Source organism: Ochotona curzoniae, unplaced genomic scaffold, assembly GCF_017591425.1.
Source record: "Ochotona curzoniae isolate NIBS_2020 unplaced genomic scaffold, NIBS_Ocur_1.0 patch435, whole genome shotgun sequence".
Classification (NCBI taxonomy): Eukaryota; Metazoa; Chordata; class Mammalia; order Lagomorpha; family Ochotonidae; genus Ochotona; species Ochotona curzoniae.
Window position 1 is genome coordinate 498,661 of NW_024467012.1, and position 13,151 is coordinate 511,811.

At 37.7% G+C, this 13,151-nt stretch overlaps 1 protein-coding gene across 2 annotated transcripts in view; it reads left to right on the forward strand.

Annotated features, from left to right (window-relative positions):
* LOC121167964 (phospholipid-transporting ATPase ABCA3-like) overlaps nucleotides 1–13,151 on the forward strand; it is a 56,121-nt gene that overhangs the window by 23,754 nt on the left and 19,216 nt on the right. For both annotated transcript variants that reach the window (XM_040997693.1, XM_040997692.1), the window contains 6 exons: nucleotides 1,766–1,921; nucleotides 2,252–2,462; nucleotides 3,980–4,130; nucleotides 6,428–6,526; nucleotides 8,971–9,142; nucleotides 10,211–10,502. In XM_040997693.1, coding sequence (XP_040853627.1) covers nucleotides 1,766–1,921; nucleotides 2,252–2,462; nucleotides 3,980–4,130; nucleotides 6,428–6,526; nucleotides 8,971–9,142; nucleotides 10,211–10,502 — 1,081 coding nt within the window. The remainder of the gene's footprint in view (nucleotides 1–1,765; nucleotides 1,922–2,251; nucleotides 2,463–3,979; nucleotides 4,131–6,427; nucleotides 6,527–8,970; nucleotides 9,143–10,210; nucleotides 10,503–13,151) is intronic.

The window sequence follows — 13,151 nt, forward strand, 5'->3', positions numbered from 1 at the left end:
TAAGATGAGATTTTTGGTTTTTTGTTGTATGCCAAACAATTTTGGGTTTTATTCTGGATAGTTTGAGTAATACATTGAGGCTTTACATCTTATTTCTTTTTTAAAAAGGCTTATCTTTATTTGAAAGGTAGAGTTACAGAAGGAGAGACAAAAAGAGAAAGATCTTCCATCTGCTGGTTCAAAAATAGCCACAACAGGCAGAGCTTTGACGGTCAGAAGCCAGGAGTCTCCTTGGGGTCTCCTACATGGGTGCAGAAGCCCAAAGACTTGAGTCATTCTCTGTTGCTTTCCCACCACATTAGCAGTGAGCTGTGTTGGAAATGGACAACTGGTATTTGAATTGACACACATATGGGATGCCAGTGCCAAAGGTGAAAGCTTAGTCAGCCCTTCTGCATCTTATTTCTAACCTTTCTATGTTGTATGTACCAAATCAGTATGCAAAGTATTTACAGTGCTATTTCAGTCTCTCCCATAGTTGTAATATTCATCAGGCTTGCAACTAGGCAGATGCCTACTCATTTGTACTATTTCTTTTTTAAAAAAAAAAGATTTATTTTTGTTGGAAAAATCAGTTATACTAAGAGGTGGAGAGACAGAGGAAGATCTTCCATCCGATGATTCATTCCCCAAGTGGCCACAACAGCCGGAGCTGAGCCAATCTGAAGCCAGGAGCCAGGATATTCTTCTGGTTCTCTAATGCGGGTGCAGGGTCCCAAGACTTTGGGCCATCCTCCACTGCCTTTCCAGACCACAAGCAGGGAGCTGGATGGGAAACAAGGCAGCTGGGCCATGAGCCAGGCCCACTATGGGATCCCAGTGCATGGAAGGCAAGGACCTTAGCCACTAGGCTACCACACTGGGCCCCATTTATACTATTTCTAACGTATGAAATTACTAATTAGGATTTGTGTAAATTTTTAAGTAAGCACAAGAATTCATAAGCGAGTTTATAATATCACTTTTTTTGCTTATTTACTGTTATCTTTCTAGTGCCCTCTGATTGCTCAGTATCCCTTTATCCTCCAATCATTATTAATTACCCACTTTCCTTGATTGTAACATATACCAGTAGCATAAAAACAGCAAGCATTATAATGCAGTTACTTTTGATTTTTCCCTCTTACAGCCACGTCTTCACTGAAGTGGAAAAGGTCTCTCTTCCTTGGAGTTTTAGTTCTTGCAGGATTTCCATTCTTGTCTGTTCTTCTCACCATCCCTGGCACAAGGATTCCATGAATTATGGAACAAGAGAACAGAGAAAAAAAATAGTTGCCCCCAACTCTGTTAGTTTCAGGAGTGTCCTTTTCCTTTCCTAAATCAAGAATGAGAGAATGTCTGCTTAATCTCATTCTGCTTAGACTGTACTGCTCACTCCATGCTTTGGAATGCTTTGATTTCAGACCATTGTATCTACAGGGAAGAAATAGTAAACTCACCACTGTTTTAGTAATACCTTAATTTTTGTGTTCATCCTGCCCCAGCTGCTGATATTTGACTTTTCAGAGTTTTTCCATGTTGAATGTTTGAATTCAATAGGAAATTAAGAGGCATGTGCATTTGCTCCATTATACCTGAAGCCATCAATTGGCTTTCGTTTCCTTGCGATGATGTCCAAACTCTTTATTAAAAAGTTATGGGAAAAAAAATTGAGAAACCCTCTCAAAAGCATATCTCATTTCATATGTAAGATATTGTGATCCAAGAGCTTTCTGAGAAAAAAAAAAAAGGTCAGAACACTATGTAAATTCTGTCCTCTTTCTAGCTAAAAGGAGTGCCTCAGAGGATATATTCTATGGAAATTGCCCACATGCTGTCTATTTTTAACCTGCTGGAAAAGCGTGATGATTTCCCAAGGACACTGAGTGGAGGAATGAAGCGCAAACTGTCCATCATCATAGCATTTATAGGGGGCGCCAAGGTATTGGTGGGTATGGGGAGGGAGAGACAGCACACAGTATGGGGGATGGGACAATGACTCTTACATCCTGCTAGCTTATCTTAGAAATCTCAGCTGACAATAAGCAAAGAGTAGATATGATGCCAAAAGGAGGCTTGCTAGAGATTCACAATGTCTGTCTAGCTATCATTATCATAGAGTGGAAATCTTTATTTTCCCCTAGAATTAAAAAAAAAAAAAAAAAACTCTGAATTCTGTATCCTGGCTTCAGTGTGTTCCCATCAAATAGTAGGTAAGCCTAAAAGTGGCATAGCATCATCAGTGGTCATGGAATTTTCCTTCTAACTTTAGGTAGTGATACTTGATGAACCATCATCTGGCATGGACCCAACCTCAAGGAGGGTCACCTGGCATCTCCTTCAGCGGTATAAGTACAATCGTACCATCTTAATGACTACCCAGTTCATGGATGAAGCTGACATTCTGGGTGACCGCATTGCCATCATGGTCATGGGGACCCTGCACTGTTGTGGCTCTTCAGTCTTCCTGAAACAAATATATGGTCTCTCTATCTCTCTTTGATCATTCTTAAATTATTGTTGTATTAATAACATTATCCTGTAGTGATATTCATTATTATATGTTGCTCATATACCCAAAACTCAGTAACAGCCCTCTGTCTTCCTGAGTCTTAGCCATAGAGTTGATTTTTGCAGTGTGTAGATTTCATTATGTACTTACCCCGTGATTGTCAGAACATAACATCAGACACAGGATGTCCTCTTATGAAGACCATGCTTATTTGCAAAATTTTTTACGTAATGACAGTTTTCTTTGTCCCTACAACACAACTGTGCCTCCAGATATATTTGAGTAACTGATTGATGAGAAGGTAAGAAGAGAAATAAGACATCTATGACCCTGGTTTTATGCCAAATCAACATAAAATCCCTGAAATGTTGAGATAACTCTGAAATGTGACAATTGACAGTAAAATGTAGTGCATAATGAAAGGATTATATAAGTAGAACAAGAATGTTCTGGACTCTGGTAAATATGCAGCTTGCAAGGGAGATAAATGAATATATTAAATAATAAGTTATTGAAGCCAAAATTATAGACATAGGCTTCTAAAATGAGAAGATATAAATGTATGTGTAAATAATTAAGGATTATTTACTTCAGTGATTCATAAATTATTTAGTATTATTTTTATTCAATTTCAGTTATATTCTGTATATTGATTGTTATACTACCCAGTTCTATTGAAAATAATTCCGAATAATAACTTCACTTTATAAAATACCTAACTTTCACCCAGACATATCAACAAAACTTTCCTACCATCATATTTAAATACCCATTAATTAGTTCAGAGTTTATGACGACCTAACACGTTTTTATGTTTCTTACATAGATCCAAAAAATCGATCATAAGCTTTAAGTATAGACCTTCTAGGTGATGATTTATTTAACTGGCTTTTCATCCTCTCAGTGCATGGTTTTACATATTTGAAAAGCAAAGACAGACAAAAAGAGATCCTTTATCTTATTGTTCACTCCTCAAATATCTGCAACAGCTAGGGCTAGACCAGGCCAAATGCAAAAATTTAGAACTCTCTGGTCTCCCTCATGCAAGGCAGAGAAACGCGAACTTAATCCATCACCTGCTCCATTCCAGGCACATTCTCAGGAGCCTGATTAGAAGAGTTATCAGAACTGGAACCCTGTCACTTTGACGTAGGATGTGGTAGCTTAACACAGGATGTCACAATACCTGCACACCTTTGTCTCAGCTTAATAATGTTTCCTCAACATTTTATATGTCCTTTATCTGCTTTCTATTTCCTTAACATTCTGTTCAATTATCTGTCTTGTTTGGCTAGGAAGTATGTTTTTATTATGATATCAGTTTTTTAAAACATCATTTGGAAGCTTTAAATATGAGCCTTGTTAGAGTCATAACCAAATGTCATGCACATTCCACACTATCCTCTTTGTGGACCTTGGCAGCCAAAGTTGATCCCAACAAGGGAATTAGAAATTTCTTCCTTTGTTATTCTAAATGGTTTCTCTCAGGTGCTGGATATCATATAGTTTTGCAGAAAGGACCACATTGTGATGTACAAAAGATCTCCGCAGTGATTCGTTCTCATGTTCCAAATGCCGCTATGGAGAATGATAATGAAGACGAATTATCATTTATCTTGCCCAGAGCATATACAACAAGGTATGGATCCAGAGAGTTCTAGATTAATAGTTTTGGAGTGGCCAGTAATCATTTTCTTTTAATTTTTGTAGATTTAATAAGCTTAGTGAGCAATGTTTTTGTAACTAAAAAGTCTCCAGTGAACAGCTGTCATTCACCACCTAGAGTTAGGGTGCTCTTAGCTGAAGATACCTCTCACTAAACAAAAGACGGCCTTGTATATTCAGTATTCTCAAGACATATTTTGCCGGAGTACAGCCCCAGCTGAGTTCAGAACTCGAGAAGGGTGTGTGGATGAGGCGCAAAGAGAAATGAAACAGACCACTACAATTCCAGGATCATAATGGACAATGCGAGAAAGCTGTCCGCTTTATTTATACAGAAGCTATCACAAAGGCTGGCATAGACTTTTCACACCTGGTCAAGCGGGCATTCCTAAGGATATTATGCCAACATGTTTCCTTGAGGCACAATATGTGGTCAGGAAGTTTGCAGTAGATGGCACATATCAATCAATAACACATTCCTGCTACAATCCTCATTCTACAACTTCGTCTTGAATCAGTTAAGGAAGGAAATGCATCACAGGAGGAGGGAGCTAAAGATCAAGAAGAGAGGAAAGAATAGATTCCCACTACACCTGGGGACTTAACACCCTTGATCAGCATATGGTCAGTGGGGGGCAGGAGAACCCTAAGCATAGGTCCCTGCTATACCCTTGATTAACATGATCATTGGGGGACTTAACACCCTTGGTTGGCATATGTTCAATGGGGAAGGCCGAAACAGCATGAATAATAAAAGGCCTTTTTGCTGAAACAATATCAGCAACATCAACTTCCAAGCTCACATTGGTAGTAAACACCAACTCCCGCAGTGGTAGACAAGGCCTAAACAGAATTCTCAGCATGGTTGTCCAGTGTCCATGCAAAGGGAGGTGGGCCCTGTGGTGCAGCAGAGGGAAATTCCTTGAGGCCCTGCCTGTAATGGAACAATGGAACTCTTCGCACCCTGCTGTCTTCCACACCCACCACATGGACCCCAGCAATATTTGATATTTTCCTTTTTAGCTTGGGTTTGGAGGGGGGAATGATGATGAGCAGGGAGAAGTAAGGGAGAGGTTGCAACCTAGTGGCTATTGCTTATTGGCGTTATTAAAGGATAACTCATGGTAATATATTCATAGTGTATCACTTTTCTTGTATAAATGTATTAAATGATAAGGGTAAAAGGTAGTTTGGATAACTATTTTCGGAGTTAGAGGTGACAAAGACACAAAGATTGACCCCAGCAGTTAGCCAGATTAGTTGTAGAAGGAACAGAAAAGGATGATTTTAGCTGGAATGACCATCCTAGTTAAGAAAAGTGGAAACTAAGAGTGTGAAATTACCATGTAATGCAGCAATTCCACATCTGGGTGTATGTAATAACCCAAGGAGCTAAAAATAGGCACTGGAGCACAGATCTGTACACCAGTGTCCACAGCAGCAGCATTCACAGTACACAAAATTTGGAAATGAGATAAGCAATATACAATATATAACAAGGAATATTATTCAGTCTTTTTTTAGAAAAAGGAATAATATGTACTGTATGCTAAAACATGAGTGAATCCAGAAATAAGTATGCTAATTGAAATAAGCCAGACACGAAAAGATGAATATTTTATTCTTTGGAAATTCAAAGAAATGAAGAATTGAGACTAAAAGGAAAGGAGAAGAGCGAAATTACTCTTTAATGGATATAGAGTTTCACTTTGGGTTGTCAGAAATGTTTCAGAATTAGGTAATGTTGATGGCTGTATGACATTGTGAAGGTACTTAGTGGTACTTAAATTGTATACTTCAAATAATTTTAAATGGAGCCAACAAAATACTCTATCTGGGTGAATATATTTCTCCCATGGATAGGGTGGATAAGGTGGTGCACTCAACAGTTTTTGTCATTTCTTCAGAGGGAAACAAATCTACAGAGTTTTTTCAGTAAACGGGCAAGATTTTTGGGCAAGAAACAGAGGAGGAATAAATAAGTACATAATTTCTATAAGGCAGAAAGTCCTGTGTTATGTGAACAAGACCACCTCAACTTATATTAGTGTCACTCTATTGATAAAATTCATACAGTGGTTAAAAATTTTAATTTAAATGGCAAATGTTTACATTACACAATCTACTACAATAAAAGATAATAGGGAAGAAGACAATTGGAAATATTAAATGAGAAGTGTTCACATTTTTCATTCAATTAAAGTGAATTTAAGTAAATAAAATTTACCTAATAAATCTAATCCTAGTTCCTTATTTCTTCTGCCCTTCTAGATTTGAAGGTTTGTTTAATGAACTGGAAGTGAAACAGAAAGACCTTGGCATTGCCAGCTTCAGTGCTTCAGTCACTACCATGGAAGATGTCTATGTTAAGTGAGTAATAAAGACCCAGCTTCAGAATGGTCCAGCTTGGTTTGTTATAGATATTTGAGGAGTAAACAAGCAGATGGAAGATACAACTTTCTCTCTCTCTCTCTCTCTCTCTCTCTCTCTCTGTGTGTGTGTGTGTGTGTGTGTGTGACAGAGAAGAGCTGATGCTATGACAGCAGCCATTTAGATCATATCCCACATCCTGCTGATAGAATTTTTCTGTGAATGATATGAGTGTCACCTTAGCTCTTGTCCCATTCTTGAGCACTGGCTAAAAGCTCCCTTATCTCTACCCAGAATCCTTAGATATCCACTGAAGGAGCAGAAACCCTAAAGACACAGACTAGTTCAAAGTCAAAAACATTTCATCAAAGGAGGAAACCAACAAGTGGTTCCAAAAAATAAATATAGAAAAAGAAGAATATAGAATATAAATATAGAAAGAACAAACATGAACAAGGAAGGCAATTTGACTTCCCAAAAGGAACACGATGACGCTTCAATATTAGAATGTGAAAACAGATTGATGAAAAGCAAGTAATTATCAATAATAAACTTGAGTATAAATGATCTTAACTCTCCAATTAAAAGAAATAGATTGGGGGCCAGCACAGTGGAACTATTCTTACACCTGCAGTGTTGGTATCCCATATGGGCACCAGTTTGTGTCCTGGCTGCTCTAGTTACAATTCTGTTCTGAAGATCAATGGCAGTGATCATTACATGGAAATATAAATATACTTGGGCCCAGCACAATGGCTCAATTGGATAATCCTCCACCTACTAGTACCAGGATCCCATGTGGGTGCCAATTCACATCCCAGCTGCTCCACTTTCCATCCAGCTTCCTGCTGGTAGCCAGGGAGGGCAGCAGAGGGTGGCCCAAGGAACCTGCACCAACACAAGAGATGTGGAGGAAGCTCCTGGCTCCTGGCTTTGGATCAGCTCAGCTCTGGCTATTGCAGTCATTTTGGGAGTGAACCAACGGATGAAAGCTCTTTCTGTCTGTCTCTCTTTGTAAAATCTGCCTTTCCAATAAAAATAAATCTTAAGAAAAAGGAATACAGATATACTTAATATCAGTAAGCTTTGCATCTAAATGAGTGATACAGTAAATGTCATGTTATAGGTATTTTACTGTAATTTTTAATTTTAAAAATATGTGTATAAAATTTAAAAGTTTACAAAACTGCAAAAGATACATTGGATAGATATGTAGAATTAGTTTAGGTGTTTGTATTATTTTGAAAGTAGTCAACCATTCATTTGTAGCAGAGTAATTCAAAAATACGTGTCTCTAGGGTAACCATTTGACTTTATAATACACAAGCCAACAAAATGTAAAACTGTAGTAAAATCTGATGATTCCAAATGAAAGTTAAAAGGTAAATGAGAGCAAATGGAAAACAAATGGAAAGATGTTATTTATAAACCAAAATATGTCACTTTTTGCATTACAATCATGTGACACATAAAATGTTTTGGTCAACAATGGGCAGTACATACTAGCCACCTAGACATAGCATCTGGAGATTCTTTGGCTAGTTCATATGAGATATTCCCAGTGAAAATTTATTGTCAGTGAATAAATAATTTAAAAACTTACAAGTGATAAAATATTCAGTAATTATATGTTACAGCACATGGTCGTCATTTTACTATTAAGCAAGAAAACAAGCTTTAAGGACATTTTGAAGTTCTAAAATCTGTATTTGACTTTTGATTTTTAAAAGTCAGCTAAAACATCGATTTATTCATTGTGAACCTCATAGTTGAGAGTTTACTCATGTTGTATTCTGTGTAACTGCCATCAGGAAGATACATACATGATTGTAATAGCTCTGTGATTTAGAATATACCTTTTGGATAACTATTTTCCACTAAGCATTTTACCACTTCTACTGTTAAAAATAATTTTTCCATTCTTCTGCTAGGCTGTCACATTTTTCTTTCTAATACTGTCCTGAGCATTTCCCTCCTTAGATGATAACTGTTTGTGTATCTCTCTTTAATCTTTAAATATCCACACCTGAAGACCAAGCTTCAGACATAAACAATAACAGAAGTTGTAAAGACTTTTTTTTTCAGTTGTCTCTATCATTTTATAAAATTTTCAAAATGAATTCCCCCAAAAGGAGAACTTAAATGTGAGTCATTTAACTTAAACAAGTTAAACTTAATGAGATACGGTATATCAGAACTGTTTCCCTCGCGTGTGCATTTTACTCCGATTGGAACGATGGAACCCTGCCAGAGATCGGCAGTATTTCTCAGACTTATTTCTTGGGAATCACTGTCACCAGACTACTTCTATACAGTGTTCTTCTTTCCAATAAATGAGAAAAATGAGTGAATCTTCTATATTTAAAATTTCAACATTCAAGTAAGAGACTGAGAATATGATTGAAACAAGCTACTTTCTGCTTTGTGTGTGTGTGTGTTTATAGGGTCAATAAGCTGGCAACATCTGAATTAAAAGTTCGGGCTCTCAACTCCCTTTATTTGAAAGCCCAAAACATAAAGCAGAATCAGAATCAGAATATGAATATACCCAGAACAAGTGAAAGAACAGTTACTTTCAATTTGCATGACACTGCTGCCATTAAATTTAATACTGGGGTAAGTATATTTACTAAAAATACTAAATGTGTTTGGTTGGGGTGTAAGATCTTCACACTGGTTTTATCTAATCCTTAGAAAAACATTTGGGCCAGTGAGCACTATAACTCCCATTAAGAGATGCAAAAGAAATAGATTCTAGATGAAGATTACAGCTGTTGCTCTCACCATTGTTACTTCTCAGATTAAAAGTTTGCCTTGCAAATTTACCCTTTGTTCAGTTCTAACAAGGCCAGAACTTAGAAATACAGTACTCAAATGATTTTTTTTTTTACCAAATTGAGAACATTTTTCTCACCATAAATTGTAACAACCAGGCAAAAAATCATATTTATATGGTGATGTTTTCTTTATGAGGCAGAAGAAATAATTGTTTTTAAAATTAAGTAATATGTAATTTTGATTATCATCTGAAATATGTAATATGTTCATGAAGGAAAACCATTTTCTTTTTTCCTTTTTAAAGATTTATTTATTTTTTTAATTGGAAAGGCAGATATTAAGAGAGAAAGATCTGTCTGCTGGTTCACTCCCCAAGTATTTGCAACAGCCAGAGCTGAACCAATCTAAAACCAGGTACCGGGAGCTTTTCCCGGGTCTTCCATGTAGGCACAGGGTCCGACAGCTTTAGACCATCCTTGACTGCTTTTCCAGTCCACACGCAGTGAGCTAGATGGAAAGTGGAGCAGCCAGGACACAAACCGGCACCCATATAGGACCCTGCACATGCAATGCAAGGACTTTAGCCACTAGACTAGCACACTGGGTCTGGAAAACCATTTTCTTAAGGGAAAAAGTTGGTCTCTTCAATAAATGCTGTTGGGGCAAGTGGATATCCAATTGCAGATGTAAGAAACAAGACTCCAATTAAGCCAGGTCTTAATCCTTTTACTTAATACCTTAAACAAATATAATATTTTTGTTATTTTCTTGGGCTCATTTTAATGCTTACAATAATATTAAGTATATATATTTTCACCATGTTTTTTTAAGCATGTATATTAATGGTTTTTAGCATGAATATCCTACTTGAATCACTAACTACTGTAATGTTTTCTTCTTTTTTAGTTTCCACTTTACCTCCAGCAATTTTATTCCATGTTTATAAAAAGGGCACTATTCAGTTGGCGCAACTGGAAGTTTATGTTGCTACAGTTAATAGTGATTTTAGTTGTTACTTCATATCTCTTATTAAGTCTGGAAGTAGGAAGTGTGCATTCCCGAGAAATTGATCTGAGTCAATACGGTCGAACTACTGTTCCTTACTCACTTTCAGGGAATTCTGATCTGGCTCTGAAACTCATAAAGAACCTTGAGATTTTTCTACACGCCAAGAACCAACAACTAAAAAAAGTACCAGGTAAAATCCACAGGGTAGCATGTAAGAAGATAATTTTGTATCTCTTGGAAAGGACTTAACTGTAGTTTACAGTTACTCGTTTATTTTTTTTTTCAACCTTAATGAAGACTGTTAATTCAAAAGAAAAAAAAAATATTCAATTCAAGATATATTGGTGGGGCCAACACAATGGTTTAACTGGCTAATCCTCTACCTGCAATTGCTGGCACATCATATGAGTGCTGGTTTATGTCCCAGCTACTCCACTTCACATCCAGCTCCCTACTTATGGTCTGGGAAAGCTGCAAAGGATGGCCCAGAGCTTTGGGACCTTAGACCCGTGTGAAAGACCTGGTGGAAGCTCCTGGATCCTGGCTTCAGATCAGCCCAGCTCCAGCCATTGTGGCTATTTGGGGAGTGAACCAAAGGATGGAAGATTGATCTCTCTTCTTCTTCTTGTGTCTGTAAATCTATTTTTCCAATAGAAATAAATATTAAAAAATTTTAAAAGATAATTGGTAGCAAAACTTAATAATTAGTGTATATGTTTTGACTTTAGGAGACCTTCCAGCTACTTGCATTAGCTTTCAGAATCAAAATACTATAGTATAACAGCATAGAATTTTTATTTTAACTAACCAGGTTATATTCAAACATGTCGCTGAACTCTGACAGGTTAAAATGTTGATTCCAAAATCTGAAAGTTGACCTTAATTCTATTGGCCATTCTAAAATGGTCAGACTCTTTTTTTTTTAAAGATTTTTTATTTAAAAGATAGATTTACAAAGAAAAGAGAGACACAGAAAGATCTTCCATCACTTGCTCACTCCTCCAAATGGCCACAATGGCTGTAGCTAAGCCAATCCTTCTCCAGGTCTCCCATGTCGATGTAAATCTAAATCCTCACCTTGCACATGCCAGGATCCCATATGGGCACTGCTCCACCTCCCAGCCAGCTCCCTGCTTATGCAACTGGGAAAGCAACAGAGGATAGCGCAAAGCCTTAGAATGCTACACCCGCGTGAGATACCCAGAAGAAGCTCCTGACTCCTGGCTTTGGATAAACTCAGCTCTGGCCATTGTGGCCACTTGTGGAGTGAACCAGTGGGCAGAAGATCTTTTTATTTGTCCTTCTCTCTGTAAATTTGCCTTCCCCATAAAAATAAATCAATCTTAAAAAAAAATCCTACATCTAATACATTTTTCCTTCAGCAAGTGAAAAGAAAGGCATTCCCATGTAAACACATAGAATTTATCACCAGCAAACTTTGCTACCTTTGAGAAATATTAAAGAAATTTGTTCACTCCGAAATTAAGAAACTGGACAGTAAATCTGCTACATATGAAGAAATGAGAGCATCTGTTGGCAAAAAAAAAAATCGTAACAGATGTAAATATTAAAAAGCAGGCAGGCCTTATGACACAGCAGGTTAAGCCACTGCTTTGAGATGCCCCCTTATACAACAGTGCCCGTTTAAGTTCTGGTTCTTCTACTTCTGATCCAACTTTCTTCTGCTGCACCAAGGAGGCAGTCAGCCATATTCCAAGTACTTAAGTCCGTGCCACACATGTGGGGAACTCAAATGGAGTTCCTGGCTCCTGACTGCCATCTGTGCCAGCCCTAGCTATTGCAGGCACTTAAGAAATGAACCAGCAACTTTCAAATTTGGTATATCTGTCCCATCTTCCAAATATAAAATTTTTAGAGAGTCAAACAACAAAGGAACTTAAAACACTACAGTCTAAAATATATACTTAAATCAAAAAGGTACAAATGAAGAATCACCAAAAGGAAAACACATAGAAAGAAATCCTCTAATCCAAAGTGTTCAGTACTGGGCACAGTGCTGTGGCTTATCAGGTTAAGCCAGCGTCTGCAGCACCAGCATCCCGTATAGGCACCAATTAGTCTCAGCTGCCCCACTTGCGATCCAGCTCCCTGCTAATGCACCTGGAAATGCAGTGAAAGATGGCCCAAGTGGCCCCTACCCGCCCTGTGTGAGACCCAGAGAAGCTCTTAGCTCCTGGATTTGAACTGGCCCAGCTCTGGCCGTTGCAGCCATTTGAAGAGTGAACTAGTGGATAGAAGATTCTCGCTCTCTGTATCCTTTCTGTCCTTTCTAACTGCCTCTTAAAAAAAAAAAAAAACTTACGATAGCTTCAGAAACAAAAACATATTCATGAAGTTAAAAGAAATGAAAATTGGAAACATTTAAAATATTGTTGAGGAAAAGTAAACATACACAGAGACACACTTTGTGTTGAGATTGGAAGACTAAATATTGTTAGGGTAGCATTTCTTCCGAAATTTATCTTGATTCAGTGTCAATTTCTATCATAATTCAGCTAAATTTTTTATTTTTATTTATTTATTTATTTTTATTACAAAGAGAGGAGGAGCGATAGAGAGGAAGATCTTCCATCCGATGATTCACTCCCCAAGTGACCGCAATGGCCAGTACTGCACCGATCCGAAGCCAGGAGCCAGGAACCTCCTCCAGGTCTCACACATGGATGCATGATCCCAAAGCTTTGGGCTGTCCTCGACTGCTTTCCCAGGCCACAAGCAGGGAGCTGGATGGGAAGTGAAACTGCCGAGATTACAGCCAGCACCCATATGGGAACATGGCACGTTCAAGACGAGGATTTTAGCCGTTAGGTCATAGCAC